Source organism: Poecilia reticulata, chromosome 2 (genome assembly GCF_904066995.2).
Source record: "Poecilia reticulata chromosome 2, P_reticulata-male-v2, whole genome shotgun sequence".
Taxonomy (NCBI): domain Eukaryota; kingdom Metazoa; phylum Chordata; class Actinopteri; order Cyprinodontiformes; family Poeciliidae; genus Poecilia; species Poecilia reticulata.
The window spans coordinates 1-26,816 of record NC_088831.1 but is presented as its reverse complement, the minus strand read 5'-3'; the positions used below and the strand labels follow the sequence as shown (position 1 = coordinate 26,816).

Here is a 26,816-nt window from a genome sequence, read left to right as displayed (position 1 = left end):
AATCAAAACATCTACAATAGTGATAGTTATATTAATAATAAAATAATAGTCTGTGCAAAGGAGCCTGCAAATTCTTTGGTGGGGGCGGTGAGGGACCTGGATAAGGGCTGGGGGGGTGTTGGCCTGAAAAAGGTTGAAAAACACTGACTTAAAGTGTACTTTCACAAATTTAAGTATGTTTGAAGTATACTAATGTATCCCTTTTTCACCTGGGTATGCATGCTGTACATTTTCATGAGTGAAAATGTACAGCATGCAGTCCACCAAATGTCCCCTTGTTGTAAAATCCAGGAAGCCGTCTGTAGATCATGGATCGCTCTGATACTGTATGAAAAGTCTGTTCATGTTGTTTGCAACTATCTCAAATGTTTTTGAACACATATGGCCGTTCTGACTCCTAGAAACATATAGCCTGTATGAAAATGCTGATTTTCCATCAGAAATACATTTTATGCACCAAAATGAATCTGTTTTGAGTTTAAAAAATTAAAACTGTTTAAATATTGTAATCATGTGTGACTTTTCTTCAGTTAGAGAAGAAAACAATTCAAAATAAACTTATTTCACTCATCACTACAGACTTCCTGGAGAACCTTTAGATTTATATTCTATAGAGCGGGTGTATCAAATTCATTTTCATTTTGGGCCAAATCAAAATCATGAATGCTCTTAAAGGTCCGGTATGAATTGATTAAATCAGTTCACAAACTGTTAAAATATCAATGAATTCTTCAAATTAAATAATATTATTGAACTTTTTTTCAGTCCCTCCAGGATTTCAAGTTTCTGGTACTAATTTGGAAATATTTGCAATATTTGCGCTTATTTTTTATGGTAAATGTGACTTTTTATTACTCATTCTAAAGATCGTGGACTACAATCTGACATCAGATAAGGCTGAGGCAGCTGTTTAGCACAAGTAAGAGTTTTTGACAATTTTGTATTAGTGCAAAAAAGTGTGGGGATTTGTTGATTTTACATAAATTTCCACGACAATTCTCAAGAAACTGGAGGGACTGATTTTATAATTTGGCAGCAAATAGATAAAAACTGCATTGATTTGATCGAAAACATAATATTTAAGCATACTTAGTGTTTAGTCTAGAATATAGAGGGCTACATAAAAAGCTAAGGCAGGCCAGATTTGGCCCATGGGCCTTTAGTTTGACACAGGTGCTTTAGAAGATCCTACATTATGTGCACTAACACACTCTGCTCTTTCTTTTGCTTCACAGTGAGAAAAATATTTCATAATGCCTCATTTTGACAGTAAATGTTTTAATATTATTGAAAATGTCATGTGTCAAGCAGTTATTGTCTCATTCTTTAGCAAAGACGGTGTAGACGAAAATCAATGTGTGATAAAAACACAGATGTTAACATGTTAAGTATTTTTATTCCTAATAAATTCAATAGTACACAGCTACTCGGAAGGTCTGATACATTGAGTTGTCAAACTGAGAAATAACGGTTCACAAAATATTCTTCAAACTATCAAGTTTTTATCAGCTCAAATCATTCCTGCTTTGATATAAGACCAGTTCGCATTCCTTGTAAATTGTGATATTGGACAAATAAAACAATATAAAACAGCCATTTACATTCTGCAATTCTTAGTAATTTCCCTGGAGTTTAGAGAGGTTTTCAGAAAATTATGCAGATGAATATTAATGCAAAGATGAACACCTTCTGCAGACAGTGAGAACTTGATCACTCCTCATACTCTGCATCACAGTGAAGAGGAGGAGGAAGGTGACGCTCCTCTGGGCGGTGTCCAGCCTCCGGCCTCATCTTCAGCTCCATCATGGCCGTCTGAACCAGCTGCAGTCGGGTCTCTCTGAGTGAACGCCTCAATTTTGCTCGTCGGTTCTGGAACCAGATCTGATAAGAAATGATAATCTTGTAATTTGTCTTTAGCCTCACTTTTTATTATCTCACACTTTTAGTTCTTGTATGTCTTTAAGTGGCAATATGTGCTTAAACTCATCTATTTGGTTATTTTTAAGTCTCCATGCATCTACAAACTTCTAGACCTTCGTCTTTTTAACAGCTGATCTAATTTTTAAGGAAACTGCCTGAACCTGGATTCGGTCCTCGTCCAGGTCCAGCCTCCCTGCCAGCTGCTCCCTCAGCTGGATCCCTGGATAGCAGTCGACCTGGAACACCATCTCCAGAACATTCACCTGATTGAGCAGAATCAAAGCTAAGTTTGTAAAAAAAAAAAAAAAAAAAAAAAAGGTGCTGTATGAGATCCTAAGTTCCAGGTTAAATGGATGACAGAACACCTGGCTGCTGCTGAAGGCTGTGCGCGGCCGTCGTCCAGTATACCAGCTTAGTTTGGGTCCAGTTTGGTTTTGCAGCGGAGCTTGATAACAAATGTTTTGTTTACAGCAGAAACTTTTCTCTCTCTTCCCCATCTCTGCTCCAAGTTCTGAGGAGATTTTTAAAAGATAATTTAATAAATAAATGGAAAATTAAATAACTGGACATGCATCCATGAAAAGTATTTCATCCCAATCTGTACTCTGATCAGCCTAGGAAAAAAGGATCCTCACAGATATGATGCTGCCACCACCCTAAACTTGTTTCACTTTGGGAAGGTTACCTGATTGGTGGTAAGTTATTATCCATATAAAGAGTTTCATTTCTATTTCAATCTAATCCAACTAAAAAACGTCTTCCAAGCTCCCCAACAAACCTCTGAGACATTTTACAGAGTTTCTACACAAGATTGATAGTGAAAATATGGATATGAAATTCCATATTTTCCAGACTTGGACATTAAGAATCTTCAGTTATAAATTTCTCTTTGAATTTATGGTGGATATTTCTAGAGTGATAATGCTTTGTACCTATAACCTGCTAACGCAAAAAGTAGGCGAGTTGATGGGGCAGGTAAATTGGAAACATTTTTAAAATAGTGGTAAAGTCTAGCAACATATTTTTAAAAAAATTATTTAACTTTCAGATTGAAAAGAACAATTAACAGTAAAAAATTTATTTATCTTCCACTTTCATAAGAAATCACAATAAAATAAACCGTTTTGTGGACCTCTTACAAAGAATCTTTTAATAAAGATTGTTATTAATTAACATGTCAATCTGTAAACCAAAGAATAAAAAAAAAAGTAAAATAAAGAGATGAAGATACATTATGCCTATATCAGCCTCATCAAACAAATCAACATAAATGTGTGTCATATTAAATAACTAAGTTAGGGTAAAAGTAAAGAAATGATCGCACAGCTTGATCAAACTTTCAAACAGATGTGACTGTTCAAACAGAAAACAGAGCTTATTAGTCCTGAGGGTGAGTCAAAAAGCAAAACTTCTCACCTGTCCAGGGTCGGTGTAGTTTTAGATTCTTCCCAGAGTTTTCCTGATCCAAACCCAGAATCTGATCAATATAAAATGCTGAGTGGCGTTCTTCCTTCAAGGGAGTCACAGTGTATTCCATTATGTCTGAACCGAGGAGTTTCTTTAACTTCACTGACACGCAAATAGTCCTGAACGGTCAGAAATGTTCATTAATGACCTCAGTGTCTGTGGAAATCCATTATACTGCCTCAGAGGTCCACGGAAAACTAACAGGAAAGGCTGAAGCTGAGCACTGGTTTTAATGGGAGTAAAGGATTTAAACTGGCCCCCAATTAGAAGTAAGAAGTGTTTTTCCACGTGAATAAGGTACCCTGATGCTCCATACATCCGCTAATCTCAGTTAAGACAACATGTGCTGCTGGCAATTTCACTCTGACATTCAACTTTTCTTAATTAATATGAATGACATAAACAAGTCAGATTTAATGTGTTTCTCTGTTTCACACCAGCAAATACATGTTTATATAAAACCATCACCATGACATGAACACAATGCAAAACGTCATTCCTTTTCTTCTAAATTACCAAAGTAGAAAATTAGTTTAGTTTTGAGCTGCCGTGAGGCAGAGTTTAAGCTAATAATAATGACAATGATGGCAGGAATAACAACCCGGTGAGACCCAGTAATGCTATTAGCCTGATCTGAATGTGTTGTGATGCAGATGAAGCTCATAGAATGTGAATGCAGTCTGAAGTAGCTGGGAGGAAAAACCTTTTCAGAACTGGATTAGCTCCCACTAAAGGCCTACGGCAGCTTTAAGCCAACAGCACACTTATTTATCCTTCAGTGGGAGGTGGCGGACTCTGGGTCAATTTGTACTCCCATTTCATCCTCACATGATGCCATTTTCTCCTTTCCTACTTTTGATTTATAGCTGTCAACACGCTATTTAGGTACATAGGTTGACATGTTGGTTGAACATGTCGTTGCTCCTTATTTCTATTTATTTTGGTTTTTATCACCATTTGAGTCTGTTGACTCTCATGGAATATGACAAATGATGGTGGGTGTTGGTCATTTTAGTTTCATTTTATACCTTTCGTTGTTTTTGGAAATGAAATGGTATGTTTTGTGTCAATTCATATCTGCTAAAGAAGCATTATGTTTCTACTTTAACAATCAGCAATTTACTAGTGTTCTACCTAGTGTAACCCACGTTAAAATCTGACATAAATAGGAATAAATAGTTGATTAAAAGTCTGTGGACAGAAAATAACGTTCCTGCTCCTTTAAGAAACCAGCGTCACAGACGCGGCGCCTGGGTGACGCTGCAGTGCACAAACTTGAGGGAGAGAGCAGAGGAGGAATCGGAGAAAAAAAGCGGTGATTAATTAACGGAAAAAGTTATTATTAGAGATGTGCCGATCAGGTTTTTTCCTGCCGATACCGATACGATCACCCATGAGGGCCGATCACCGATACCGATCACATAATTATTATTTATTTATTTTTTTATCATAAACACTACCGGTTACATTATGTGGAAAAAGGAACCATGAATTCACCTTAATTTAGACAAAAACTTATTTTTAATAACTTTTTCCAAGAAGAAAACTAAACAAAACAGGCATTGTGCAAATTGTACTGCTATCGGTGATACTATCTTTAACAGACTGATAACATATGAAGGCTCTGAAGAGGCTAAATAATGCAAAGAGCCAAAATAAAACCTCTCAACATTGCCAAAAAGTTCAAGTATAAAACTTAACATTCAAAGGCAAATACAGGATCCATTACAATAAACAATCCTGAGTTACTGAATGAAAACTTCCTGATAGCATGGTGGCTAGCTGATTACTGCTAGTTCAGAGTGGCTGTTTCTGACTGAGCAGAGTAATTATGCAGAGCAGGGAGGAGATCGATTATTTTTTAGAGATGATCTGTCTCATGTTAGGACAACGAAAGTTTTAATACGTATGTAAAATGTATTTTTTTAGGTTAGATGCTGCAGCTTTAAACAGAAGTTAAGTGTGAGAGTCACTACCAGGTGGAGCAGAAGCGGCGCTCCGTCTGTGAAATATTACTACCTGTAGCGCGTAGCAGCGGTTCAACAGCGAGAGCAGAACCAGCGTCTTACATTGCAGCTCAAAGACTTAAATAATTTTGTGGGTTATTTGTTTAGCTTTCTGGCCGTCATGCTAATCCGGGTGAGTGTTTGTAGCTGTGCGCTGCTTTACCTGCTATCTGATCCTCCATGTCTTTTTTACTGCAGTGAGCCTCGATGTAGCCAAACTCCGTCAGGTATGGCATTGTTTTTATGTCGTATTAGCTTCGCTGTGTTGATGCATTTTGACGTGCTTCAATTTTCCGTCGCAACACGGAAACTTTCCCATTCACTCAGTGTGTTATAGTTCCACATCGCTTAGGATTTGTTGCTGCGCGTTTGCGCAGTGTGAAGGAAAGAGGAGACCAGCTGCACAGGCAGGCTGCAAAATGAGAAGAAGGTGATCGGTATCGGCAACAAGAGCCAATGATCACCGATCACCGATCATGCACTTTTTCACGGAAATCGGCTCAATTATGATTGGTGACCGATCGGCACACCTCTAGTTATTATGGTTGAAAAAACATAAATTACCTGGTCGGAAACTGACGGGGATTTTATGAGAAATAAGTTACATCGGTTTTGGTGAGTTTTGTGTTTATTTTCTTACATTTTCACCGTGTACTTTTCCTTTTGAGCTAACGCTAAAACGTAGCTGTTTGCAAATAAATGCTCCGTCGTAAACTGTGTCAGGTTAATATATAAACTGTTATTCTGTTAATATATTGGGTTTATGAAGAATTTATTTGTATAATTTGAGGATTTAAAAAGAGTTTTGTTGTGTTTGTGGCCTGTTACACAGGTCTGCTTTTTTGTTCGGTTGGAAGCTCGGTCGGAGCGAGGATTGGTCTGCCATGTGCGACGTGGACATTCACAGACGGGATTCATGATGGCGAGCCAGACCTAGACCTTCAATTCATCTTCTCCATCGTATCAGGGAGGAACTCTCCTGTGTATGGTAATTCGCTGCTGGAGCGGTAGGAATATCAGGAACTAGTTCAAACCGAACTAAACAGGATTAAGAACTGATTGAATAATTTTTTTTTCTGGACTGAATCATACTGAAGCTTTTCATTGAACTGAGTACCTGAACTTACATTTGGACTTGAACTTGAATTTAAAGTGCCATACTTTGATTTTAATATGTTATGTCTCTCAATGTGATTTGAATAATTGTGGTCCGTTTTGATTTAATCGTGTTTGAAGGTATTTCCTTACCTGTAAAAAACAAGAAAACGTGTTAACTCAGGAAAAAAATAGGAATTCTAAAATAGGTGTAACCTAGGAAAAGAGACTGTTCTAACTAACTTAAATTAGTCCGGCTAAAATAACCTCGGAGAATAGAGACTGGTCTAATTAAACTAGATTAATTTTACTAATCTAGTTTAGTCAAAAGTCAAAAGAAGGAGTGATATACTTTTCCTTTTTTGGGGGGGGTTTCATGTATTGTATTTTATGTGTGTGTTTTGCATTCAGTAAATTGGCGGCTTTTTCCATTTAAAGCAGCGGTCTCTGGTGTTATTCTTGCTTCCCCACTCCTTAGAGCCTAGAACTGGTCCAGTGGCTCAGTTAGCGGTGTGATACCAGTGCTACACTAGTCTATGTTGTGTTCTGTGTTTTCTGTGTAGTTATTTTTGAGGTTTTCTGTGTTTAGTCCTGTTCCTGTCCTGTCTTCCTCGTTGATTGCTTCCCAGGTGTGTCTCATTCCATGATTACCCTCCTTGTGTATTTAAGTCCACTTGTTGTCTTTGTCTTTTGCCGGGTCCTTGTCAAACGTAGCATGTCAGTTGTCTTCGTCTGGCTTACCTGTCTGTTCCCTTCCTTGTGCTTGAGTTCTGTGGAGTCATCATTAAATTCTTCATAAAATGTCTGCCTGGGCCTACGAGCGTCATTCTCACCGCCACCCATATCACATTATGACAGTCTACTCTTAACTGACTGGGATTCAAACTCACAACTATCTGGCTGCAATGCAACAGTGCCACTAACTGCAACGCCACCTAGCAACAATAATATCACTGATTATTTCCGGGTTTTTTAAATTTCTGTTTTCACCCTGATGTTTGATACCCTCACTGTGCTATATGCTCTAGTTTTAAGAGCTACCATTCTGCAACTTTTGCGTGGGCTCCATCTAAAACAAACACACCTGGATAAATGTGGGGATATTTTGCCATTTAGTTCAACACTGCCATTGAGTTGTGTTGAACAAAGACACAAATGTTGCAGGACAATAGGTCTGGAGGGCTAGAATAGACAACTCAGCCCTGTACTCTCTCTGTTCCCCTCTGCTGCATTGTAATTGCTGCTTCAGTGTACTTCCTGAACCAGTTCGACCTACTGTGCCATCAGTTTAATGATAACTCTATAATTGGGAAAAAGTCACATTTTTCCCCTGCTGCAGAGCAAATTTTTCTCTGACATTGCAATGGGGTTCAATTGTTCTGTTTGCCTAATCTATCAGGACTGGACACTCGAGAAATATTTGTGATAATTATCAGTAATAGAGTGTACCCATAAGTAGATGTATTTCTAACCTTGATAGAACATATCAGAACTATATTTTCTGACCTCTCTTTAATCTTTAAAAGGTTTTGTGAAGCAGAAAGATGCCATCTTGTTTCTCAAAGGTTCCTTAAATGATTTTAAAGTAAAACTCCTGTAGGCAGTGAAACTCTGGTGAACCTGAATCTGTCTACGCTCTGTCAGGCTGCCTATTGTCTGTCCTTGTTTCCTGTTTTCTCTGAGAACAAAGAGCCAACAGACAATGTGGAAAACAAGCGGCGTGCCTGGTGACACTGCAGCGGGATGGAATGGGGGACTTCAAATGCCTTTCAGTCAGAGATGTACCATCCTGTCTGCTGCCTGCAGGCCACCTCACAGCCACACTGTTGTTTGCATTCAACCAATCACTTTCTCCCCACTGACTGGTTTAGGGAGCAGCTCACATTTTCACTCACTCTGGACGGTGGTGTTCCTTTTCCAGAGGGTCTGATGTCTTCCTGACACCTAGCAGCTGAGGCCATCATGGACTGGAGTGTTGGGACTGTGGAGATGCTGGGGGTTCTGCTGTCAGCAGGGGGCTGGCTTTGCTCTCTGTGCACAACTATGATGCCGTTCTGGCTGACACTCTCCACAGACCTGCTCCCCACTGAGAGTTTGGAGGTGGGACTGTGGAAGACCTGCGTTATCCAGGACTTGGGTCTGCAGGAATGTCGACGGTACAACAGCCTGCTGGGTCTGCCGCCAGACATCAAGCTGGCCCGGATTCTGATGTGTGCTGCTCTGGGTTTTGGGCTCATGGGCTCGGTGCTAGCCGTCCTGGGCCTGAACCTGATCAACAGCTGCTGTCGGAAGGTGGATGACCGAAGCTTTAAGAAGGTCCTGAAGACAGCAGGTGGGACGCTGAGCCTGGCAGCTGGAATACTGGTCCTGGTCCCAGTCTCCTACATAGCTCACCTGACTGTGGTGCGATTCTTTGACGAGTCTGTGCCGGATGTGGTGCCTCGCTGGGAGTTCGGCGATTCTCTGTTCTGTGGCTGGACAGCTGGAGTTCTGCACCTGATGGCGGGAATGCTGCTGCTGATTTCTTCTTTGTATCTGCAGGAGCAGAACCGGAATCTACCCGTCCGCATCCCTCTTTTCCCAGTGTCCCAGAGACAACAGTCAGTCAGAATCAGTACAGAGTACATCTAGAGCACCAACCAGGAAAAAGTATCCGCTTTCACATTGTTAGAAATCTGACTTGATATGACGGTTTGACCAGTTATTTGAGGAAAATTTCCAAGATTCTTTCCATGTGTATGGAGATATCTGTAGTTTGTTGGAGCCAAAGAAACAAAAAGCTGCTATTTCCTGTAACCTCTCATTTAACAACCTTCAGCACTCTATCTCTATCTGTCTACCTGGAAAGTTTAAGCAAGACACAAGGATGCTTTCAGCTTCATTTTGACCTCAGAAAACATTAGTGACTGCAGATCAGTACTGGAAACTTTGAAGATGGGCATGACTGAAAAGAATAAATTCATAGAAGTGAAAAATCACTATATAGATCAGCCTAGTTAACAGCAGGCATTACTACTTAGTATCAATGTTTAGATAACCAATGCATGTTTATACAGTGTAATGTAATTGTTACACCACCAGAGGGATATAAGTTACCATCAATAGAATCCAGTTCCTTCATAGTTACAGATAATCTTTGTTACCTTACAACCTAACTAATAATTTTGCTCAGAATGGGTTTATTTATGTTTGTTTATGTTATGCTCTGAAGTCAAAGTTAAATGTTTGTCACCAGATTAAAGATGACAAACAGTACTGTGTGTGTTTCTGGATCAATGTTGTCCAGTCTAGAAGACAAATATTTACAAGTGTAATTACATATATGTAAAAGTTATCTTACAAAACTGAACACATGGATGCTCAGAACACTCTGCCTTTGCCCCTCAGAATTGGGACGTCAGGTGTCGCTCTTTGTGAATTTCTGCCTTTCATGTCAATAGCACATTAATTTAATTGAACTGACATCACTTAACTAGCCTGACATCTTCAATACCTCACAGAGTAATTCTAGGTTTAACACATGTGATTAAGCAGAAGCTGCTTGGAAACAGTTCTAACAAAATAACAGAAACTTTATTGAATAAATCTAAAGAATAATCAGATTTTTTCAAAGCTGTTCTTGACTTTCTTCCTGTTTTATTTCTTTCACTTTCACCTTGTTGTGGTTCCGTTTACATTCTTGAAGTAAACTTCTGCCTAATGGTAATGTAACTTTGTTATTAATTAATTTATTAAAACAACCTTAGTTGGTGCAGGAACAGCAAGATTCTCTAGGTCCTGCCATCCAGACACTCTAAGCTGGAACTGCAAAGTCGAACCTGTCCAATGGTGAATCAGGTAATCTGTGTTGTTTCTTTGTTAGAAGAGTCTAGTTAGTTGAACACAGAGGTGGTGGTTTGATACAACTGCATGTACAGGTTATTTAAAATTAGAGCTGTGCCGATCGATCGGTCACCAATCATAATCGGGCCGATTTCCGTGAAAAAGTGCATGATCTGTGATCGGCGATCATTGGCTCTTGTTGCCGATACCGATCACCTGCTTCTCATTTTTCAGCCTGCCTGTGCAGCTGGTCTCCTCTTTCCTTCACACTGGGCAAACGCGCAGCAACAAATCCTAAGCGATGTGGAACTAAAACGCCCTGAGTGTATGGGGAAGTTTGGTGTTGCGGCGGAAAATTGAAGCACGTCAAAATGCATCAACACAACAAAGCTAATACGACATAAAAATATTGTTATAATTGATGGAGTTTGGCTACATCGAGGCTTACTGCAGTAAAAAAGACACATGGAGGATCAGATAGCAGGTAAAGCAGCGCTCGGCTACAAACACTCACCCGGATTAGCATGACGGTCAAAAAGCTAAACAAATAACCCGCAAAATTATTTAAGTCTTCGAGCTGCGATGTAAGAAGCTGGTTCTGTTCTCGCTGTTGAACCGCTGCTATGCGCTAAAGGTAGTAATATTTTACAGACGGAGCGCCGCTTCTGCTCCACCTGGTAGTGACTCTCACACCGAACCTCTGTTTAAAGCTGCAGCATCTAGCTTAAAAAAAATACATTTTACATGTGTATTAAAACTTTCGCTGTCCTAACATGAGACAGATAATCTCTGAAAAAAAAATCGATCTCCTCCCTGCTCTGCATAATTACTCCGCTCAGTCAGAAACAGCCACTCAGAACTAGCAGTAATCAGCTAGCCGCCATGCTATTAGGAAGTTTTCATTCAGTAACTCAGTATAAACAATTGTTTATTGTAATAGAACCTGTATTTGCCTTTGAATGTTAAGTTTTATACTTGAATTTTACTTTGGAAATGTTGAGAAGTTTTATTTTGGCTCTTTGCATTATTTAGCCTCTTCAGAGCCTTCATATGTTTTCAGTCTGTTGAAGATTACGGCACTGAAGCGGACAAAATAGGTCAAACTAAAACTAGAAATACATACATGCTCCCCGTCAGGGAACTGAACCCTGGTCTCCCGCGTGACAAGCGGGGATAGTTACTACTATACTAATGAGGACCTGTTTTCTGGGAAACCACACGCACACTTGGGGTTTCCTCAATTTCCATGAGAGCTACATTTATAATATCACTGGACTATTACGGCACTGAAGCAGACAACATTGCCCAAACTAAAACTAGTAGTGACAAGCGGGGATACTTACCACTATACTAACAAGGACCTGTTTTCTGTCAAACCACACCCACACTTGGGGTTTCGTAAATTTCCACAGGAGCTACATTTATATTATCACTGGACAATTACGGCACTGAAGCGGACAACATTGCCTAAACTCCAACTAGAAATATGTACATGTTCCCGTCAGGGAATCAAACCCTGGTCTCCCACGTGACAAGCGGGGACACTTACCACTATTCTAGCGAGGACTTCTTCTCTTGTAAACAACACCCACACTTGGGGTTTCGAAAATTTCCACTGGAGCTACATTTATAATATCACTGGAATATTACGGCACTGAAACGGACAACATTGGCCAAACTAAAACTAGAGATACATACATGCTCCCCGTCAGGGAATCGAACCCTGGTCTCCCGCGTGACAAGCGGGGATACTCACCACTATACTAACGAGGACTTCTTTTCTAGCAAACAACACCCACACTTGGGGTTTCGAAAATTTCCACTGGAGCTACATTTATAATATCACTGGACTATTACGGCACTGAAACGGACAACATTGGCCAAACTAAAACTAGAGATACATACATGCTCCCCGTCAGGGAATTGAACCCTGGTCTCCCGCGTGACAAGCGGGGATACTCACCACTATACTAACGAGGACCTCTTTTCTAGCAAACAACACCCACACTTGGGGTTTCGAAAATTTCCACTGGAGCTACATTTATATTATCACTGGACTATTACGGCACTTAATCGGACAACATTGCCTAAACTCAAACTAGAAATATATACATGCTCCCCGTCAGGGAATTGAACCCTGGTCTCCCGCGTGACAAGCGGGGATACTTACCACTATACTAACGAGGACTTCTTTTCTAGCAAACAACACCCACACTTGGGGTTTCGAAAATTTCCACTGGAGCTACATTTATAATATCACTGGACTATTACGGCAGTTAATCGGACAACATTGGCCAAACTAAAACTAGAGATACATACATGCTCCCCGTCAGGGAATCGAACCCTGGTCTCCTGCGTGACAAGCGGGGATACTCACCACTATACTAACGAGGACCTCTTTTCTAGCAAACAACACCCACACTTGGGGTTTCGTAAATTTCCACAGGAGCTACATTTATATTATCTCCCGACAATTACGGCACTTAATCGGACAACATTGCCTAAACTCAAACTAGAAATATATACATGCTCCCCGTCAGGGAATTGAACCCTGGTCTCCCGCGTGACAAGCGGGGATACTTACCACTATACTAACGAGGACTTCTTTTCTAGCAAACAACACCCACACTTGGGGTTTCGAAAATTTCCACTGGAGCTACATTTATAATATCACTGGACTATTACGGCACTGAAACGGACAACATTGGCCAAACTAAAACTAGAGATACATACATGCTCCCCGTCAGGGAATTGAACCCTGGTCTCCCGCGTGACAAGCGGGGATACTCACCACTATACTAACGAGGACCTCTTTTCTAGCAAACAACACCCACACTTGGGGTTTCGAAAATTTCCACAGGAGCTACATTTATATTATCACCCGACAATTACGGCACTTAATCGGACAACATTGCCTAAACTCAAACTAGAAATATATACATGCTCCTCGTCAGGGAATTGAACCCTGGTCTCCCACGTGACAAGCGGGGATACTTACCACTATACTAACGAGGACCTCTTTTCTAGCAAACAACACCCACACTTGGGGTTTCGTAAATTTCCACTGGAGCTACATTTATATTATCACATGACTATTACGGCACTGAAACGGACAACATTGGCCAAACTAAAACTAGAGATACATACATGCTCCCCGTCAGGGAATCGAACCCTGGTCTCCTGCGTGACAAGCAGGGATACTCACCACTATACTAACGAGGACTTCTTTTCTAGCAAACAACACCCACACTTGGGGTTTCGAAAATTTCCACTGGAGCTACATTTATAATATCACTGGACTATTACGGCACTGAAACGGACAACATTGGCCAAACTAAAACTAGAGATACATACATGCTCCCCGTCAGGGAATCGAACCCTGGTCTCCCGCGTGACAAGCGGGGATACTCACCACTATACTAACGAGGACCTCTTTTCTAGCAAACAACACCCACACTTGGGGTTTCGTAAATTTCCACAGGAGCTACATTTATATTATCACCGGACAATTACGGCACTTAATCGGACAACATTGCCTAAACTCAAACTAGAAATATATACATGCTCCCCGTCAGGGAATTGAACCCTGGTCTCCCGCGTGACAAGCGGGGATACTTACCACTATACTAACGAGGACTCCTTTTCTAGCAAACAACACCCACACTTGGGGTTTCGAAAATTTCCACTGGAGCTACATTTATAATATCACTGGACAATTACGGCACTTAATCGGACAACATTGGCCAAACTAAAACTAGAGATACATACATGCTCCCCGTCAGGGAATCGAACCCTGGTCTCCCACGTGACAAGCGGGGATACTCACCACTATACTAACGAGGACTCTTTTCTAGCAAACAACACCCACACTTGGGGTTTCGTAAATTTCCACAGGAGCTACATTTATATTATCACCGGACAATTACGGCACTTAATCGGACAACATTGCCTAAACTCCAACTAGAGATACATACATGCTCCCCGTCAGGGAATCAAACCCTGGTCTCCCACGTGACAAGCGGGGATAGTCACCACTATACTAACGAGGACTCTTTTCTAGCAAACAACACCCACACTTGGGGTTTCGTGAATTTCCACAGGAGGTACATTTATATTATCACTGGACAATTACGGCACTTAATCGGACAACATTGCCTAAACTCAAACTAGAAATATATACATGCTACCCGTCAGGGAATTGAACCCTGGTCTCCCGCGTGACAAGCGGGGATACTTACCACTATACTAACGAGGACTTCTTTTCTAGCAAACAACACCCACACTTGGGGTTTCGAAAATTTCCACTGGAGCTACATTTATAATATCACTGGACTATTACGGCACTGAAACGGACAACATTGGCCAAACTAAAACTAGAGATACATACATGCTCCCCGTCAGGGAATCGAACCCTGGTCTCCCGCGTGACAAGCAGGGATACTCACCACTATACTAACGAGGACTTCTTTTCTAGCAAACAACACCCACACTTGGGGTTTCGAAAATTTCCACTGGAGCTACATTTATAATATCACTGGACTATTACGGCACTGAAACGGACAACATTGGCCAAACTAAAACTAGAGATACATACATGCTCCCCGTCAGGGAATCGAACCCTGGTCTCCCGCGTGACAAGCGGGGATACTCACCACTATACTAACGAGGACTTCTTTTCTAGCAAACAACACCCACGCTTGGGGTTTCGTAAATTTCCACAGGAGCTACATTTATATTATCACCGGACAATTACGGCACTTAATCGGACAACATTGCCTAAACTCAAACTAGAAATATATACATGCTCCCCGTCAGGGAATTGAACCCTGGTCTCCCGCGTGACAAGCGGGGATACTCACCACTATACTAACGAGGACCTCTTTTCTAGCAAACAACACCCACACTTGGGGTTTCGTAAATTTCCACAGGAGCTACATTTATATTATCACCGGACAATTACGGCACTTAATCGGACAACATTGCCTAAACTCAAACTAGAAATATATACATGCTCCCCGTCAGGGAATTGAACCCTGGTCTCCCGCGTGACAAGCGGGGATACTTACCACTATACTAACGAGGACTCCTTTTCTAGCAAACAACACCCACACTTGGGGTTTCGAAAATTTCCACTGGAGCTACATTTATAATATCACTGGACAATTACGGCACTTAATCGGACAACATTGGCCAAACTAAAACTAGAGATACATACATGCTCCCCGTCAGGGAATCGAACCCTGGTCTCCCGCGTGACAAGCGGGGATACTCACCACTATACTAACGAGGACCTCTTTTCTAGCAAACAACACCCACACTTGGGGTTTCGTAAATTTCCACAGGAGCTACATTTATATTATCACCGGACAATTACGGCACTTAATCGGACAACATTGCCTAAACTCAAACTAGAAATATATACATGCTCCCGTCAGGGAATTGAACCCTGGTCTCCCGCGTGACAAGCGGGGATACTTACCACTATACTAACGAGGACTCTTTTCTAGCAAACAACACCCACACTTGGGGTTTCGAAAATTTCCACTGGAGCTACATTTATAATATCACTGGACATTACGGCACTAAACGGACAACATTGGCCAAACTAAAACTAGAGATACATACATGCTCCCCGTCAGGGAATCGAACCCTGGTCTCCGCGTGACAAGCAGGGAAACTCACCACTATACTAACGAGGACTTCTTTTCTAGCAAACAACACCCACACTTGGGGTTTCGAAAATTTCCACTGGAGCTACATTTATAATATCACTGGACTATTACGGCACTTAATCGAACAACAATGCCTAAACTCAAACTAGAAATATATACATGCTCCCCGTCAGGGAATTGAACCCTGGTCTCCCGCGTGACAAGCGGGGATACTCACCACTATACTAACGAGGACCTCTTTTCTAGCAAACAACACCCACACTTGGGGTTTCGTAAATTTCCACAGGAGCTACATTTATATTATCACCGGACAATTACGGCACTTAATCGGACAACATTGCCTAAACTCAAACTAGAAATACATACATGCTCCCCGTCAGGGAATTGAACCCTGGTCTCCCGCATGACAAGCGGGGATACTTACCACTATACTAACGAGGACTCCTTTTCTAGCAAACAACACCCACACTTGGGGTTTCGAAAATTTCCACTGGAGCTACATTTATAATATCACTGGACAATTACGGCACTTAATCGGACAACATTGGCCAAACTAAAACTAGAGATACATACATGCTCCCCGTCAGGGAATCGAACCCTGGTCTCCCGCGTGACAAGCGGGGATACTCACCACTATACTAACGAGGACCTCTTTTCTAGCAAACAACACCCACACTTGGGGTTTCGTAAATTTCCACAGGAGCTACATTTATATTATCACCGGACAATTACGGCACTTAATCGGACAACATTGCCTAAACTCAAACTAGAAATATATACATGCTCCCCGTCAGGGAATTGAACCCTGGTCTCCCGCGTGACAAGCGGGGATACTTACCACTATACTAACGAGGACTTCTTTTCTAGCAAACAACACCCACACGTGGGGTTGCGAAAATTTCCACTGGAGCTACCTTTATAATATCACTGGACGATTACGGCACTTAATCGGACAACATTGGCCAAACTAAACTAGAATACATACATGCTCCCCGTCAGGGAATGAACCCTGGTCTCCCGCGTGACAAGCGGGGATACTCACCACTATACTAACGAGGACTCTTTTCTAGCAAACAACACCCACACTTGGGGTTTCGAAATTTCCACAGGAGCTACATTTATATTATCACCGGACAATTACGGCACTTAATCGGACAACATTGCCTAAACTCAAACTAGAAATATATACATGCTCCCCGTCAGGGAATTGAACCCTGGTCTCCCGCGTGACAAGCGGGGATACTCACCACTATACTAACGAGGACCTCTTTTCTAGCAAACAACACCCACACTTGGGGTTTCGTAAATTTCCACAGGAGCTACATTTATATTATCACCGGACAATTACGGCACTTAATCGGACAACATTGCCTAAACTCAAACTAGAAATATATACATGCTCCCCGTCAGGGAATTGAACCCTGGTCTCCCGCGTGACAAGCGGGGATACTTACCACTATACTAACGAGGACTCTTTTCTAGCAAACAACACCCACACTTGGGGTTTCGAAAATTTCCACTGGAGCTACATTTATAATATCACTGGACAATTACGGCACTTAATCGGACAACATTGGCCAAACTAAACTAGAGATACATACATGCTCCCCGTCAGGGAATCAACCCTGGTCTCCCGCGTGACAAGCGGGGATACTCACCACTATACTAACGAGGACCTCTTTTCTAGCAAACAACACCCACACTTGGGGTTTCGTAAATTTCCACTGGAGCTACATTTATATTATCACATGACAATTACGGCACTGAAACAGACAACATTGGCCAAACTAAACTAGAGATACATACATGCTCCCCGTCAGGGAATCGAACCCTGGTCTCCCGCGTGACAAGCGGGGATACTCACCACTATACTAACGAGGACTTCTTTTCTAGCAAACAACACCCACACTTGGGGTTTCGAAAATTTCCACTGGAGCTACATTTATATTATCACTGGACAATTACGGCACTTAATCGGACAACATTGCCTAAACTCAAACTAGAAATATATACATGCTCCCCGTCAGGGAATTGAACCCTGGTCTCCCGCGTGACAAGCGGGGATACTTACCACTATACTAACGAGGACTTCTTTTCTAGCAAACAACACCCACACTTGGGGTTTCGAAAATTTCCACTGGAGCTACATTTATAATATCACTGGACTATTACGGCACTGAACGGACAACATTGGCCAAACTAAACTAGAGATACATACATGCTCCCCGTCAGGGAATGAACCCTGGTCTCCCGCGTGACAAGCGGGATACTCACCACTATACTAACGAGGACTCTTTTCTAGCAAACAACACCCACACTTGGGGTTTCGAAAATTTCCACTGGAGCTACATTTATATATCACTGGACAATTACGGCACTTAATCGGACAACATTGCCAAACTAAACTAGAATATATACATGCTCCCCGTCAGGGAATTGAACCCTGGTCTCCTGCGTGACAAGCGGGGATACTTACCACTATACTAACGAGGACCTCTTTTCTAGCAAACAACACCCACACTTGGGGTTTCGAAAATTTCCACTGGAGCTACATTTTTATTATCACCGGACAATTACGGCACTTAATCGGACAACATTGGCCAAACTAAAACTAGAGATACATACATGCTCCCCGTCAGGGAATCGAACCCTGGTCTCCCGCGTGACAAGCGGGGATACTCACCACTATACTAACGAGGACCTCTTTTCTAGCAAACAACACCCACACTTGGGGTTTCGCAAATTTCCACAGGAGGTACAATTATATTATCACTTGACAATTACTGCACTAATCGGACAACATTGGCCAAACTAAACTAGAGATACATACATGCTCCCCGTCAGGGAATGAACCCTGGTCTCCCGCGTGACAAGCGGGGATACTCACCACTATACTAACGAGGACCTCTTTTCTAGCAAACAACACCCACACTTGGGGTTTCGAAAATTTCCACTGGAGCTACATTTATATTATCACTGGACTATTACGGCACTCAATCGAACAACAATGCCTAAACTCAAACTAGAAATATATACATGCTCCCCGTCAGGGAATTGAACCCTGGTCTCCCGCGTGACAAGCGGGGATACTTACCACTATACTAACGAGGACTTCTTTTCTAGCAAACAACACCCACACTTGGGGTTTCGAAAATTTCCACTGGAGCTACATTTATAATATCACTTACGGCACTGAAACGGACAACATTGGCCAAACTAAAACTAGAGATACATACATGCTCCCCGTCAGGGAATCGAACCCTGGTCTCCCGCGTGACAAGCGGGATACTCACCACTATACTAACGAGGACTCTTTTCTAGCAAACAACACCCACACTTGGGGTTTCGAAATTTCCACTGGAGCTACAGTTATAATATCACTGGACAATTACGGCACTGAATCGGACAACATTGGCCAAACTAAAACTAGAGATACATACATGCTCCCCGTCAGGGAATTGAACCCTGGTCTCCCGCGTGACAAGCGGGGATACTCACCACTATACTAACGAGGACTTCTTTTCTAGCAAACAACACCCACACTTGGGGTTTCGAAAATTTCCACTGGAGCTACATTTATAATATCACTGGACTATTACGGCACTGAAACGGACAACATTGGCCAAACTCAAACTAGAAATATATACATGCTCCCCGTCAGGGAATTGAACCCTGGTCTCCGCGTGACAAGCGGGGATACTCACCACTATACTAACGAGGACTCTTTTCTAGCAAACAACACCCACACTTGGGGTTTCGTAAATTTCCACAGGAGCTACATTTATATTATCACGGACATTACGGCACTAATCGGACAACATTGGCTAAACTCAAACTAGATATATATACATGCTCCCCGTCAGGGAATTGAACCCTGGTCTCCCGCATGACAAGCGGGGATACTTACCACTATACTAACGAGGACTTCTTTTCTAGCAAACAACACCCACACTTGGCGTTTCGAAAATTTCCACTGGAGCTACATTTATATATCACTGGACAATTACGGCACTTAATCGGACAACATTGGCCAAACTAAACTAGAGATACATACATGCTCCCCGTCAGGGAATGAACCCTGGTCTCCCGCGTGACAAGCGGGGATACTCACCACTATACTAACGAGGACTCTTTTCTAGCAAACAACACCCACACTTGGGGTTTCGAAATTTCCACTGGAGCTACATTTATATATCACTGACATTACGGCACTAAACGGACAACATTGGCCAAACTAAACTAGAGATACATACATGCTCCCCGTCAGGGAATGAACCCTGGTCTCCGCGTGACAAGCGGGGATACTCACCACTATACTAACGAGGACTCTTTTCTAGCAAACAACACCCACACTTGGGGTTTCGAAATTTCCACAGGAGCTACATTTATATTATCACTGGACATTACGGCACTAATCGAACAACAATGCCTAAACTCAAACTAGGAATATATACATGCTCCCCGTCAGGGAATTGAACCCTGGTCTCCCGCGTGACAAGCGGGGATACTTACCACTATACTAACGAGGACTTCTTTTCTAGCAAACAACACCCACACTTGGGGTTTCGAAAATTTCCACTGGAGCTACATTTATAATATCACTGTAGTATTAGGCACTGAAACGGACAACATTGGCCAAACTAAACTAGAGATACATACATGCTCCCCGTCAGGGAATCGAACCCTGGTCTCCGCGTGACAAGCGGGATACTCACCACTATACTAACGAGGACTCTTTTCTAGCAAACAACACCCACACTTGGGGTTTCGAAATTTCCACTGGAGCTACATTTATATATCACTGGACAATTACGGCACTAATCGGACAACATTGGCCAAACTAAACTAGAGATACATACCTGCTCCCCGTCAGGGAATCGAACCCTGGTCTCCCGCGTGACAAGCGGGGATACTCACCACTATACTAACGAGGACTCTTTTCTAGCAAACAACACCCACACTTGGGGTTTCGAAATTTCCACTGGAGCTACATTTATATATCACTGGACATTACGGCACTAAACGGACAACATTGGCCAAACTAAACTAGAGATACATACATGCTCCCCGTCAGGGAATTGAACCCTGGTCTCCGCGTGACAAGCGGGGATACTCACCACTATACTAACGAGGACCTCTTTTCTAGCAAACAACACCCACACTTGGGGTTTCGAAATTTCCACAGGAGCTACATTTATATTATCACTGGACAATTACGGCACTAATCGAACAACAATGCCTAAACTCAAACTAGAAATATATACATGCTCCCCGTCAGGGAATTGAACCCTGGTCTCCCGCGTGACAAGCGGGGATACTTACCACTATACTAACGAGGACTTCTTTTCTAGCAAACAACACCCACACTTGGGGTTTCGAAAATTTCCACTGGAGCTACATTTATAATATCACTGGACTATTACGGCACTTAATCGGACAACATTGCCTAAACTCAAACTATAAATATATACATGCTCCCCGTCAGGGAATTGAACCCTGGTCTCCCATGTGACAAGCGGGGATACTCACCACTATACTAACGAGGACCTCTTTTCTAGCAAACAACACCCACACTTGGGGTTTCGCAAATTTCCACAGGAGCTACATTTATATTATCACCGGACAATTACGGCACTTAATCGGACAACATTGCCTAAACTCAAACTAGAAATATATACATGCTCCCCGTCAGGGAATTGAACCCTGGTCTCCCGCGTGACAAGCGGGGATACTTACCACTATACTAACGAGGACCTCTTTTCTAGCAAACAACACCCACACTTGGGGTTTCGTAAATTTCCACAGGAGCTACATTTATATTATCACTGGACAATTACGGCACTAAATCGGACAACAATGCCTAAACTCAAACTAGAAATATATACATGCTCCCCGTCAGGGAATTGAACCCTGGTCTCCCGCGTGACAAGCGGGGATACTTACCACTATACTAACGAGGACTTCTTTTCTAGCAAACAACACCCACACTTGGGGTTTCGAAAATTTCCACTGGAGCTACATTTATAATATCACTGTACTGAAACGGACAACATTGGCCAAACTAAAATTAGAGATACATACATGCTCCCCGTCAGGGAATCGAACCCTGGTCTCCCGCGTGACAAGCGGGGATACTCACCACTATACTAACGAGGACCTCTTTTCTAGCAAACAACACCCACACTTGGGGTTTCGTAAATTTCCACACGAGCTACATTTATATTATCACATGACAATTACGGCACTGAAACAGACAACATTGGCCAAACTACAACTAGAGATACATACATGCTCCCCGTCAGGGAATTGAACCCTGGTCTCCCGCGTGACAAGCGGGGATACTTACCACTATACTAACGAGGACTTCTTTTCTAGCAAACAACACCCACACTTGGGGTTTCGAAAATTTCCACACGAGCTACATTTATATTATCACATGACAATTACGGCACTGAAAGAGACAACGTTGGCCAAACTACAACTAGAGATACATACATGCTCCCCGTCAGGGAATTGAACCCTGGTCTCCCGCGTGACAAGCGGGATACTACCACTATACTAACGAGGACTCTTTTCTAGCAAACAACACCCACACTTGGGGTTTCGAAATTTCCACTGGAGCTACATTTATAATATCACTGGACATTACGGCACTTAATCGGACAACATTGGCCAAACTAAAACTGGAGATACATACATGCTCCCCGTCAGGGAATCGAACCCTGGTCTCCCGCGTGACAAGCGGGGATACTCACCAGTATACTAAAGAGGACTTCTTTTCTATCAAACAACACCCACACTTGGGGTTTCGAAATTTCCACGGAGCTACATTTATATATCACTGGACATTACGGCACTTAATCGAACAACAATGCCTAAACTCAAACTAGAAATATATACATGCTCCCCGTCAGGGAATTGAACCCTGGTCTCCCGCGTGACAAGCAGGGATACTCACCACTATACTAACGAGGACTCTTTTCTAGCAAACAACACCCACACTTGGGGTTTCGCAAATTTCCACAGGAGCTACATTTATATTATCACCGGACAATTACGGCACTTAATCGGACAACATTGCCTAAACTCAAACTAGAAATATATACATGCTCCCCGTCAGGGAATTGAACCCTGGTCTCCCGCATGACAAGCGGGGATACTTACCACTATACTAACGAGGACCTCTTTTCTAGCAAACAACACCCACGCTTGGGGTTTCGTAAATTTCCACAGGAGCTACATTTATATTATCACCGGACAATTACGGCACTTAATTGGACAACATTGCCTAAACTCAAACTAGAAATATATACATGCTCCCCGTCAGGGAATTGAACCCTGGTCTCCCGCGTGACAAGCGGGGATACTCACCACTATACTAACGAGGACCTCTTTTCTAGCAAACAACACCCACACTTGGGGCATCGAAACTTTCCACTGGAGCTACAATTATAATCTCACTGGACTATTACGGCACTAACGGACAACATTGACCAAACTAAAACTAGAGATACATACATGCTCCCCGTCAGGGAATTGAACCCTGGTCTCCCGCGTGACAAGCGGGGATACTTACCACTATACTAACGAGGACTCTTTTCTAGCAAACAACACCCACACTTGGGGTTTCGAAAATTTCCACTGGAGCTACATTTATATATCACTGGACATTACGGCACTAACGGACAACATTGGCCAAACTAAACTAGAGATACATACATGCTCCCCGTCAGGGAATCGAACCCTGGTCTCCCGCGTGACAAGCGGGGATACTCACCACTATACTAACGAGGACTCTTTTCTAGCAAACAACACCCACACTTGGGGTTTCGTAAATTTCCACAGGAGCTACATTTATATTATCACTGGACAATTACGGCACTGAAATGGACAACATTGGCCAAACTAAAACTAGAGATACATACATGCTCCCCGTCAGGGAATTGAACCCTGGTCTCCCGCGTGACAAGCGGGGATACTTACCACTATACTAACGAGGACTTCTTTTCTAGCAAACAACACCCACACTTGGGGTTTCAAAAATTTCCACGGAGCTACATTTATATATCACTGACATTACGGCACTGAACGGACAACATTGGCCAAACTAAACTAGAGATACATACATGCTCCCCGTCAGGGAATGAACCCTGGTCTCCCGCGTGACAAGCGGGGATACTCACCACTATACTAACGAGGACTCTTTTCTAGCAAACAACACCCACACTTGGGGTTTCGAAATTTCCACAGGAGCTACATTTATATTATCACGGACAATTACGGCACTTAATCGAACAACAATGCCTAAACTCAAACTAGAAATATATACATGCTCCCCGTCAGGGAATTGAACCCTGGTCTCCCGCGTGACAAGCGGGGATACTTACCACTATACTAACGAGGACTCCTTTTCTAGCAACCAACACCCACACTTGGGGTTTCGTGAATTTCCACAGGAGCTACATTTATAATATCACTGGACAATTACGGCACTTAATCGGACAACATTGGCCAAACTAAAACTAGAGATACATACATGCTCCCCGTCAGGGAATCGAACCCTGGTCTCCCGCGTGACAAGCGGGGATACTCACCACTACACTAACGAGGAACTCTTTTCTAGCAAACAACACCCACACTTGGGGTTTCGTAAATTTCCACAGGAGCTACATTTATATTATCACCGGACAATTACGGCACTTAATCGGACAACATTGCCTAAACTCCAACTAGAGATACATACATGCTCCCCGTCAGGGAATCAAACCCTGGTCTCCCACGTGACAAGCGGGGATAGTCACCACTATACTAACGAGGACCTCTTTTCTAGCAAACAACACCCACACTTGGGGTTTCGTGAATTTCCACAGGAGGTACATTTATATTATCACTGGACAATTGTGGCACTTAATCGGACAACATTGCCTAAACTCAAACTAGAAATATATACATGCTCCCCGTCAGGGAATTGAACCCTGGTCTCCCGCGTGACAAGCGGGGATACTTACCACTATACTAACGAGGACTTCTTTTCTAGCAAACAACACCCACACTTGGGGTTTCGAAAATTTCCACTGGAGCTACATTTATAATATCACTGGACTATTACGGCACTGAAACGGACAACATTGGCCAAACTAAAACTAGAGATACATACATGCTCCCCGTCAGGGAATCGAACCCTGGTCTCCCGCGTGACAAGCGGGGATACTCACCACTATACTAACGAGGACCTCTTTTCTAGCAAACAACACCCACACTTGGGGTTTCGAAAATTTCCACTGGAGCTACATTTATAATATCACTGGACTATTACGGCACTGAAACGGACAACATTGGCCAAACTAAACTAGAGATACATACATGCTCCCCGTCAGGGAATCGAACCCTGGTCTCCCGCGTGACAAGCGGGGATACTCACCACTATACTAACGAGGACTCTTTTCTAGCAAACAACACCCACACTTGGGGTTTCGTAAATTTCCACAGGAGCTACATTTATATTATCACCGGACAATTACGGCACTTAATCGGACAACATTGCCTAAACTCAAACTAGAAATATATACATGCTCCCCGTCAGGGAATTGAACCCTGGTCTCCCGCGTGACAAGCGGGGATACTTACCACTATACTAACGAGGACCTCTTTTCTAGCAAACAACACCCACACTTGGGGTTTCGTAAATTTCCACAGGAGCTACATTTATATTATCACTGGACTATTACAGCACTAAATCGGACAACATTGCCTAAACTCAAACTAGAAATATATACATGCTCCCCGTCAGGGAATTGAACCCTGGTCTCCCGCGTGACAAGCGGGGATACTTACCACTATACTAACGAGGACTTCTTTTCTAGCAAACAACACCCACACTTGGGGTTTCGAAAATTTCCACTGGAGCTACATTTATATTATCACTGGACTATTACGGCACTTAATCGGACAACATTGCCTAAACTCAAACTAGAAATATATACATGCTCCCCGTCAGGGAATTGAACCCTGGTCTCCCGCGTGACAAGCGGGGATACTTACCACTATACTAACGAGGACTTCTTTTCTAGCAAACAACACCCACACTTGGGGTTTCGAAAATTTCCACTGGAGCTACATTTATAATATCACTGGACTATTACGGCACTGAAACGGACAACATTGGCCAAACTAAAACTAGAGATACATACATGCTCCCCGTCAGGGAATCGAACCCTGGTCTCCTGCGTGACAAGCAGGGATACTCACCACTATACTAACGAGGACTCCTTTTCTAGCAAACAACACCCACACTTGGGGTTTCGAAATTTCACTGGAGCTACATTTATAATATCACTGGACTATTACGGCACTGAAACGGACAACATTGGCCAAACTAAAACTAGAGATACATACATGCTCCCCGTCAGGGAATTGAACCCTGGTCTCCCGCGTGACAAGCGGGGATACTTACCACTATACTAACGAGGACTTCTTTTCTAGCAAACAACACCCACACTTGGGGTTTCGAAAATTTCCACTGGAGCTACATTTATAATATCACTGGACTATTACGGCACTGAAACGGACAACATTGGCCAAACTAAAACTAGAGATACATACATGCTCCCCGTCAGGGAATCGAACCCTGGTCTCCCGCGTGACAAGCGGGGATACTCACCACTATACTAACGAGGACTTCTTTTCTAGCAAACAACACCCACACTTGGGGTTTCGAAAATTTCCACTGGAGCTACATTTATATTATCACTGGACTATTACGGCACTCAAACGGACAACATTGCCTAAACTCAAACTAGAAATATATACATGCTCCCCGTCAGGGAATTGAAAC

At 42.6% G+C, this 26,816-nt stretch overlaps 2 protein-coding genes and 53 non-coding genes across 55 annotated transcripts; 1 reads left to right on the top strand and 54 right to left on the bottom strand.

Moving 5' to 3' along the window:
• Positions 1-1,376: 1,376 nt before the first annotated feature.
• On the bottom strand, positions 1,377-3,514 carry hesx1 (HESX homeobox 1; the record flags this gene model as incomplete). Its single annotated transcript, XM_008429796.3, has 4 exons — positions 1,377-1,881; positions 2,082-2,183; positions 2,286-2,431; positions 3,337-3,514. Coding segments are annotated over 4 exons (597 nt in total), but the record flags the coding sequence as incomplete, so codon positions are not given.
• Positions 3,515-6,458: 2,944 nt separating this feature from the next.
• LOC103476989 (claudin-24-like) lies at positions 6,459-10,090 on the top strand. The gene has a single exon (XM_008429783.3). It carries the CDS (start codon positions 8,451-8,453, stop codon positions 9,117-9,119), a length of 669 nt encoding a protein of 222 aa, XP_008428005.1. The 5' UTR covers positions 6,459-8,450; the 3' UTR covers positions 9,120-10,090.
• Positions 10,091-12,011: 1,921 nt separating this feature from the next.
• trnad-guc (transfer RNA aspartic acid (anticodon GUC)) lies at positions 12,012-12,083 on the bottom strand. The gene has a single exon. It is a non-coding gene; the product is annotated as a tRNA-Asp (tRNA).
• Positions 12,084-12,218: 135 nt separating this feature from the next.
• Positions 12,219-12,290, bottom strand: trnad-guc (transfer RNA aspartic acid (anticodon GUC)). The gene has a single exon. It is a non-coding gene; the product is annotated as a tRNA-Asp (tRNA).
• A 135-nt stretch (positions 12,291-12,425) lies between these two features.
• trnad-guc (transfer RNA aspartic acid (anticodon GUC)) lies at positions 12,426-12,497 on the bottom strand. Its single transcript has one exon. It is a non-coding gene; the product is annotated as a tRNA-Asp (tRNA).
• A 135-nt stretch (positions 12,498-12,632) lies between these two features.
• Positions 12,633-12,704, bottom strand: trnad-guc (transfer RNA aspartic acid (anticodon GUC)). The gene has a single exon. It is a non-coding gene; the product is annotated as a tRNA-Asp (tRNA).
• A 135-nt stretch (positions 12,705-12,839) lies between these two features.
• trnad-guc (transfer RNA aspartic acid (anticodon GUC)) lies at positions 12,840-12,911 on the bottom strand. The gene has a single exon. It is a non-coding gene; the product is annotated as a tRNA-Asp (tRNA).
• A 135-nt stretch (positions 12,912-13,046) lies between these two features.
• trnad-guc (transfer RNA aspartic acid (anticodon GUC)) lies at positions 13,047-13,118 on the bottom strand. Its single transcript has one exon. It is a non-coding gene; the product is annotated as a tRNA-Asp (tRNA).
• A 135-nt stretch (positions 13,119-13,253) lies between these two features.
• On the bottom strand, positions 13,254-13,325 carry trnad-guc (transfer RNA aspartic acid (anticodon GUC)). The gene has a single exon. It is a non-coding gene; the product is annotated as a tRNA-Asp (tRNA).
• Positions 13,326-13,460: 135 nt separating this feature from the next.
• On the bottom strand, positions 13,461-13,532 carry trnad-guc (transfer RNA aspartic acid (anticodon GUC)). Its single transcript has one exon. It is a non-coding gene; the product is annotated as a tRNA-Asp (tRNA).
• Positions 13,533-13,667: 135 nt separating this feature from the next.
• On the bottom strand, positions 13,668-13,739 carry trnad-guc (transfer RNA aspartic acid (anticodon GUC)). Its single transcript has one exon. It is a non-coding gene; the product is annotated as a tRNA-Asp (tRNA).
• Positions 13,740-13,874: 135 nt separating this feature from the next.
• Positions 13,875-13,946, bottom strand: trnad-guc (transfer RNA aspartic acid (anticodon GUC)). Its single transcript has one exon. It is a non-coding gene; the product is annotated as a tRNA-Asp (tRNA).
• Positions 13,947-14,081: 135 nt separating this feature from the next.
• trnad-guc (transfer RNA aspartic acid (anticodon GUC)) lies at positions 14,082-14,153 on the bottom strand. The gene has a single exon. It is a non-coding gene; the product is annotated as a tRNA-Asp (tRNA).
• Positions 14,154-14,700: 547 nt separating this feature from the next.
• trnad-guc (transfer RNA aspartic acid (anticodon GUC)) lies at positions 14,701-14,772 on the bottom strand. The gene has a single exon. It is a non-coding gene; the product is annotated as a tRNA-Asp (tRNA).
• A 135-nt stretch (positions 14,773-14,907) lies between these two features.
• Positions 14,908-14,979, bottom strand: trnad-guc (transfer RNA aspartic acid (anticodon GUC)). The gene has a single exon. It is a non-coding gene; the product is annotated as a tRNA-Asp (tRNA).
• A 135-nt stretch (positions 14,980-15,114) lies between these two features.
• trnad-guc (transfer RNA aspartic acid (anticodon GUC)) lies at positions 15,115-15,186 on the bottom strand. The gene has a single exon. It is a non-coding gene; the product is annotated as a tRNA-Asp (tRNA).
• A 135-nt stretch (positions 15,187-15,321) lies between these two features.
• Positions 15,322-15,393, bottom strand: trnad-guc (transfer RNA aspartic acid (anticodon GUC)). Its single transcript has one exon. It is a non-coding gene; the product is annotated as a tRNA-Asp (tRNA).
• Positions 15,394-15,528: 135 nt separating this feature from the next.
• Positions 15,529-15,600, bottom strand: trnad-guc (transfer RNA aspartic acid (anticodon GUC)). Its single transcript has one exon. It is a non-coding gene; the product is annotated as a tRNA-Asp (tRNA).
• Positions 15,601-16,144: 544 nt separating this feature from the next.
• Positions 16,145-16,216, bottom strand: trnad-guc (transfer RNA aspartic acid (anticodon GUC)). Its single transcript has one exon. It is a non-coding gene; the product is annotated as a tRNA-Asp (tRNA).
• A 135-nt stretch (positions 16,217-16,351) lies between these two features.
• On the bottom strand, positions 16,352-16,423 carry trnad-guc (transfer RNA aspartic acid (anticodon GUC)). The gene has a single exon. It is a non-coding gene; the product is annotated as a tRNA-Asp (tRNA).
• Positions 16,424-16,558: 135 nt separating this feature from the next.
• Positions 16,559-16,630, bottom strand: trnad-guc (transfer RNA aspartic acid (anticodon GUC)). The gene has a single exon. It is a non-coding gene; the product is annotated as a tRNA-Asp (tRNA).
• A 135-nt stretch (positions 16,631-16,765) lies between these two features.
• Positions 16,766-16,837, bottom strand: trnad-guc (transfer RNA aspartic acid (anticodon GUC)). Its single transcript has one exon. It is a non-coding gene; the product is annotated as a tRNA-Asp (tRNA).
• Positions 16,838-17,174: 337 nt separating this feature from the next.
• On the bottom strand, positions 17,175-17,246 carry trnad-guc (transfer RNA aspartic acid (anticodon GUC)). The gene has a single exon. It is a non-coding gene; the product is annotated as a tRNA-Asp (tRNA).
• A 135-nt stretch (positions 17,247-17,381) lies between these two features.
• On the bottom strand, positions 17,382-17,453 carry trnad-guc (transfer RNA aspartic acid (anticodon GUC)). The gene has a single exon. It is a non-coding gene; the product is annotated as a tRNA-Asp (tRNA).
• A 338-nt stretch (positions 17,454-17,791) lies between these two features.
• Positions 17,792-17,863, bottom strand: trnad-guc (transfer RNA aspartic acid (anticodon GUC)). Its single transcript has one exon. It is a non-coding gene; the product is annotated as a tRNA-Asp (tRNA).
• Positions 17,864-17,998: 135 nt separating this feature from the next.
• Positions 17,999-18,070, bottom strand: trnad-guc (transfer RNA aspartic acid (anticodon GUC)). The gene has a single exon. It is a non-coding gene; the product is annotated as a tRNA-Asp (tRNA).
• A 333-nt stretch (positions 18,071-18,403) lies between these two features.
• Positions 18,404-18,475, bottom strand: trnad-guc (transfer RNA aspartic acid (anticodon GUC)). The gene has a single exon. It is a non-coding gene; the product is annotated as a tRNA-Asp (tRNA).
• Positions 18,476-18,610: 135 nt separating this feature from the next.
• On the bottom strand, positions 18,611-18,682 carry trnad-guc (transfer RNA aspartic acid (anticodon GUC)). Its single transcript has one exon. It is a non-coding gene; the product is annotated as a tRNA-Asp (tRNA).
• Positions 18,683-19,021: 339 nt separating this feature from the next.
• On the bottom strand, positions 19,022-19,093 carry trnad-guc (transfer RNA aspartic acid (anticodon GUC)). The gene has a single exon. It is a non-coding gene; the product is annotated as a tRNA-Asp (tRNA).
• Positions 19,094-19,425: 332 nt separating this feature from the next.
• Positions 19,426-19,497, bottom strand: trnad-guc (transfer RNA aspartic acid (anticodon GUC)). The gene has a single exon. It is a non-coding gene; the product is annotated as a tRNA-Asp (tRNA).
• Positions 19,498-19,834: 337 nt separating this feature from the next.
• trnad-guc (transfer RNA aspartic acid (anticodon GUC)) lies at positions 19,835-19,906 on the bottom strand. Its single transcript has one exon. It is a non-coding gene; the product is annotated as a tRNA-Asp (tRNA).
• Positions 19,907-20,439: 533 nt separating this feature from the next.
• trnad-guc (transfer RNA aspartic acid (anticodon GUC)) lies at positions 20,440-20,511 on the bottom strand. The gene has a single exon. It is a non-coding gene; the product is annotated as a tRNA-Asp (tRNA).
• A 333-nt stretch (positions 20,512-20,844) lies between these two features.
• Positions 20,845-20,916, bottom strand: trnad-guc (transfer RNA aspartic acid (anticodon GUC)). Its single transcript has one exon. It is a non-coding gene; the product is annotated as a tRNA-Asp (tRNA).
• Positions 20,917-21,249: 333 nt separating this feature from the next.
• trnad-guc (transfer RNA aspartic acid (anticodon GUC)) lies at positions 21,250-21,321 on the bottom strand. The gene has a single exon. It is a non-coding gene; the product is annotated as a tRNA-Asp (tRNA).
• A 342-nt stretch (positions 21,322-21,663) lies between these two features.
• On the bottom strand, positions 21,664-21,735 carry trnad-guc (transfer RNA aspartic acid (anticodon GUC)). Its single transcript has one exon. It is a non-coding gene; the product is annotated as a tRNA-Asp (tRNA).
• A 135-nt stretch (positions 21,736-21,870) lies between these two features.
• trnad-guc (transfer RNA aspartic acid (anticodon GUC)) lies at positions 21,871-21,942 on the bottom strand. Its single transcript has one exon. It is a non-coding gene; the product is annotated as a tRNA-Asp (tRNA).
• A 124-nt stretch (positions 21,943-22,066) lies between these two features.
• Positions 22,067-22,138, bottom strand: trnad-guc (transfer RNA aspartic acid (anticodon GUC)). Its single transcript has one exon. It is a non-coding gene; the product is annotated as a tRNA-Asp (tRNA).
• Positions 22,139-22,273: 135 nt separating this feature from the next.
• trnad-guc (transfer RNA aspartic acid (anticodon GUC)) lies at positions 22,274-22,345 on the bottom strand. Its single transcript has one exon. It is a non-coding gene; the product is annotated as a tRNA-Asp (tRNA).
• Positions 22,346-22,885: 540 nt separating this feature from the next.
• trnad-guc (transfer RNA aspartic acid (anticodon GUC)) lies at positions 22,886-22,957 on the bottom strand. Its single transcript has one exon. It is a non-coding gene; the product is annotated as a tRNA-Asp (tRNA).
• Positions 22,958-23,091: 134 nt separating this feature from the next.
• Positions 23,092-23,163, bottom strand: trnad-guc (transfer RNA aspartic acid (anticodon GUC)). Its single transcript has one exon. It is a non-coding gene; the product is annotated as a tRNA-Asp (tRNA).
• A 135-nt stretch (positions 23,164-23,298) lies between these two features.
• Positions 23,299-23,370, bottom strand: trnad-guc (transfer RNA aspartic acid (anticodon GUC)). The gene has a single exon. It is a non-coding gene; the product is annotated as a tRNA-Asp (tRNA).
• A 133-nt stretch (positions 23,371-23,503) lies between these two features.
• Positions 23,504-23,575, bottom strand: trnad-guc (transfer RNA aspartic acid (anticodon GUC)). The gene has a single exon. It is a non-coding gene; the product is annotated as a tRNA-Asp (tRNA).
• Positions 23,576-23,704: 129 nt separating this feature from the next.
• Positions 23,705-23,776, bottom strand: trnad-guc (transfer RNA aspartic acid (anticodon GUC)). The gene has a single exon. It is a non-coding gene; the product is annotated as a tRNA-Asp (tRNA).
• Positions 23,777-23,910: 134 nt separating this feature from the next.
• On the bottom strand, positions 23,911-23,982 carry trnad-guc (transfer RNA aspartic acid (anticodon GUC)). The gene has a single exon. It is a non-coding gene; the product is annotated as a tRNA-Asp (tRNA).
• Positions 23,983-24,314: 332 nt separating this feature from the next.
• trnad-guc (transfer RNA aspartic acid (anticodon GUC)) lies at positions 24,315-24,386 on the bottom strand. The gene has a single exon. It is a non-coding gene; the product is annotated as a tRNA-Asp (tRNA).
• Positions 24,387-24,521: 135 nt separating this feature from the next.
• trnad-guc (transfer RNA aspartic acid (anticodon GUC)) lies at positions 24,522-24,593 on the bottom strand. Its single transcript has one exon. It is a non-coding gene; the product is annotated as a tRNA-Asp (tRNA).
• Positions 24,594-24,935: 342 nt separating this feature from the next.
• Positions 24,936-25,007, bottom strand: trnad-guc (transfer RNA aspartic acid (anticodon GUC)). Its single transcript has one exon. It is a non-coding gene; the product is annotated as a tRNA-Asp (tRNA).
• A 135-nt stretch (positions 25,008-25,142) lies between these two features.
• Positions 25,143-25,214, bottom strand: trnad-guc (transfer RNA aspartic acid (anticodon GUC)). The gene has a single exon. It is a non-coding gene; the product is annotated as a tRNA-Asp (tRNA).
• A 134-nt stretch (positions 25,215-25,348) lies between these two features.
• trnad-guc (transfer RNA aspartic acid (anticodon GUC)) lies at positions 25,349-25,420 on the bottom strand. The gene has a single exon. It is a non-coding gene; the product is annotated as a tRNA-Asp (tRNA).
• A 134-nt stretch (positions 25,421-25,554) lies between these two features.
• Positions 25,555-25,626, bottom strand: trnad-guc (transfer RNA aspartic acid (anticodon GUC)). The gene has a single exon. It is a non-coding gene; the product is annotated as a tRNA-Asp (tRNA).
• A 135-nt stretch (positions 25,627-25,761) lies between these two features.
• On the bottom strand, positions 25,762-25,833 carry trnad-guc (transfer RNA aspartic acid (anticodon GUC)). The gene has a single exon. It is a non-coding gene; the product is annotated as a tRNA-Asp (tRNA).
• Positions 25,834-25,968: 135 nt separating this feature from the next.
• Positions 25,969-26,040, bottom strand: trnad-guc (transfer RNA aspartic acid (anticodon GUC)). The gene has a single exon. It is a non-coding gene; the product is annotated as a tRNA-Asp (tRNA).
• A 135-nt stretch (positions 26,041-26,175) lies between these two features.
• trnad-guc (transfer RNA aspartic acid (anticodon GUC)) lies at positions 26,176-26,247 on the bottom strand. The gene has a single exon. It is a non-coding gene; the product is annotated as a tRNA-Asp (tRNA).
• A 133-nt stretch (positions 26,248-26,380) lies between these two features.
• trnad-guc (transfer RNA aspartic acid (anticodon GUC)) lies at positions 26,381-26,452 on the bottom strand. The gene has a single exon. It is a non-coding gene; the product is annotated as a tRNA-Asp (tRNA).
• Positions 26,453-26,587: 135 nt separating this feature from the next.
• trnad-guc (transfer RNA aspartic acid (anticodon GUC)) lies at positions 26,588-26,659 on the bottom strand. Its single transcript has one exon. It is a non-coding gene; the product is annotated as a tRNA-Asp (tRNA).
• Positions 26,660-26,816: the final 157 nt, after the last annotated feature.

What these genes read in the sequence shown, in the direction of transcription:
- LOC103476989 (XM_008429783.3), top strand. Translation starts at nt 8,451, where the DNA reads ATGGACTGGAGTGTTGGGACTGTGGAGATGCTGGGGGTTCTGCTGTCA.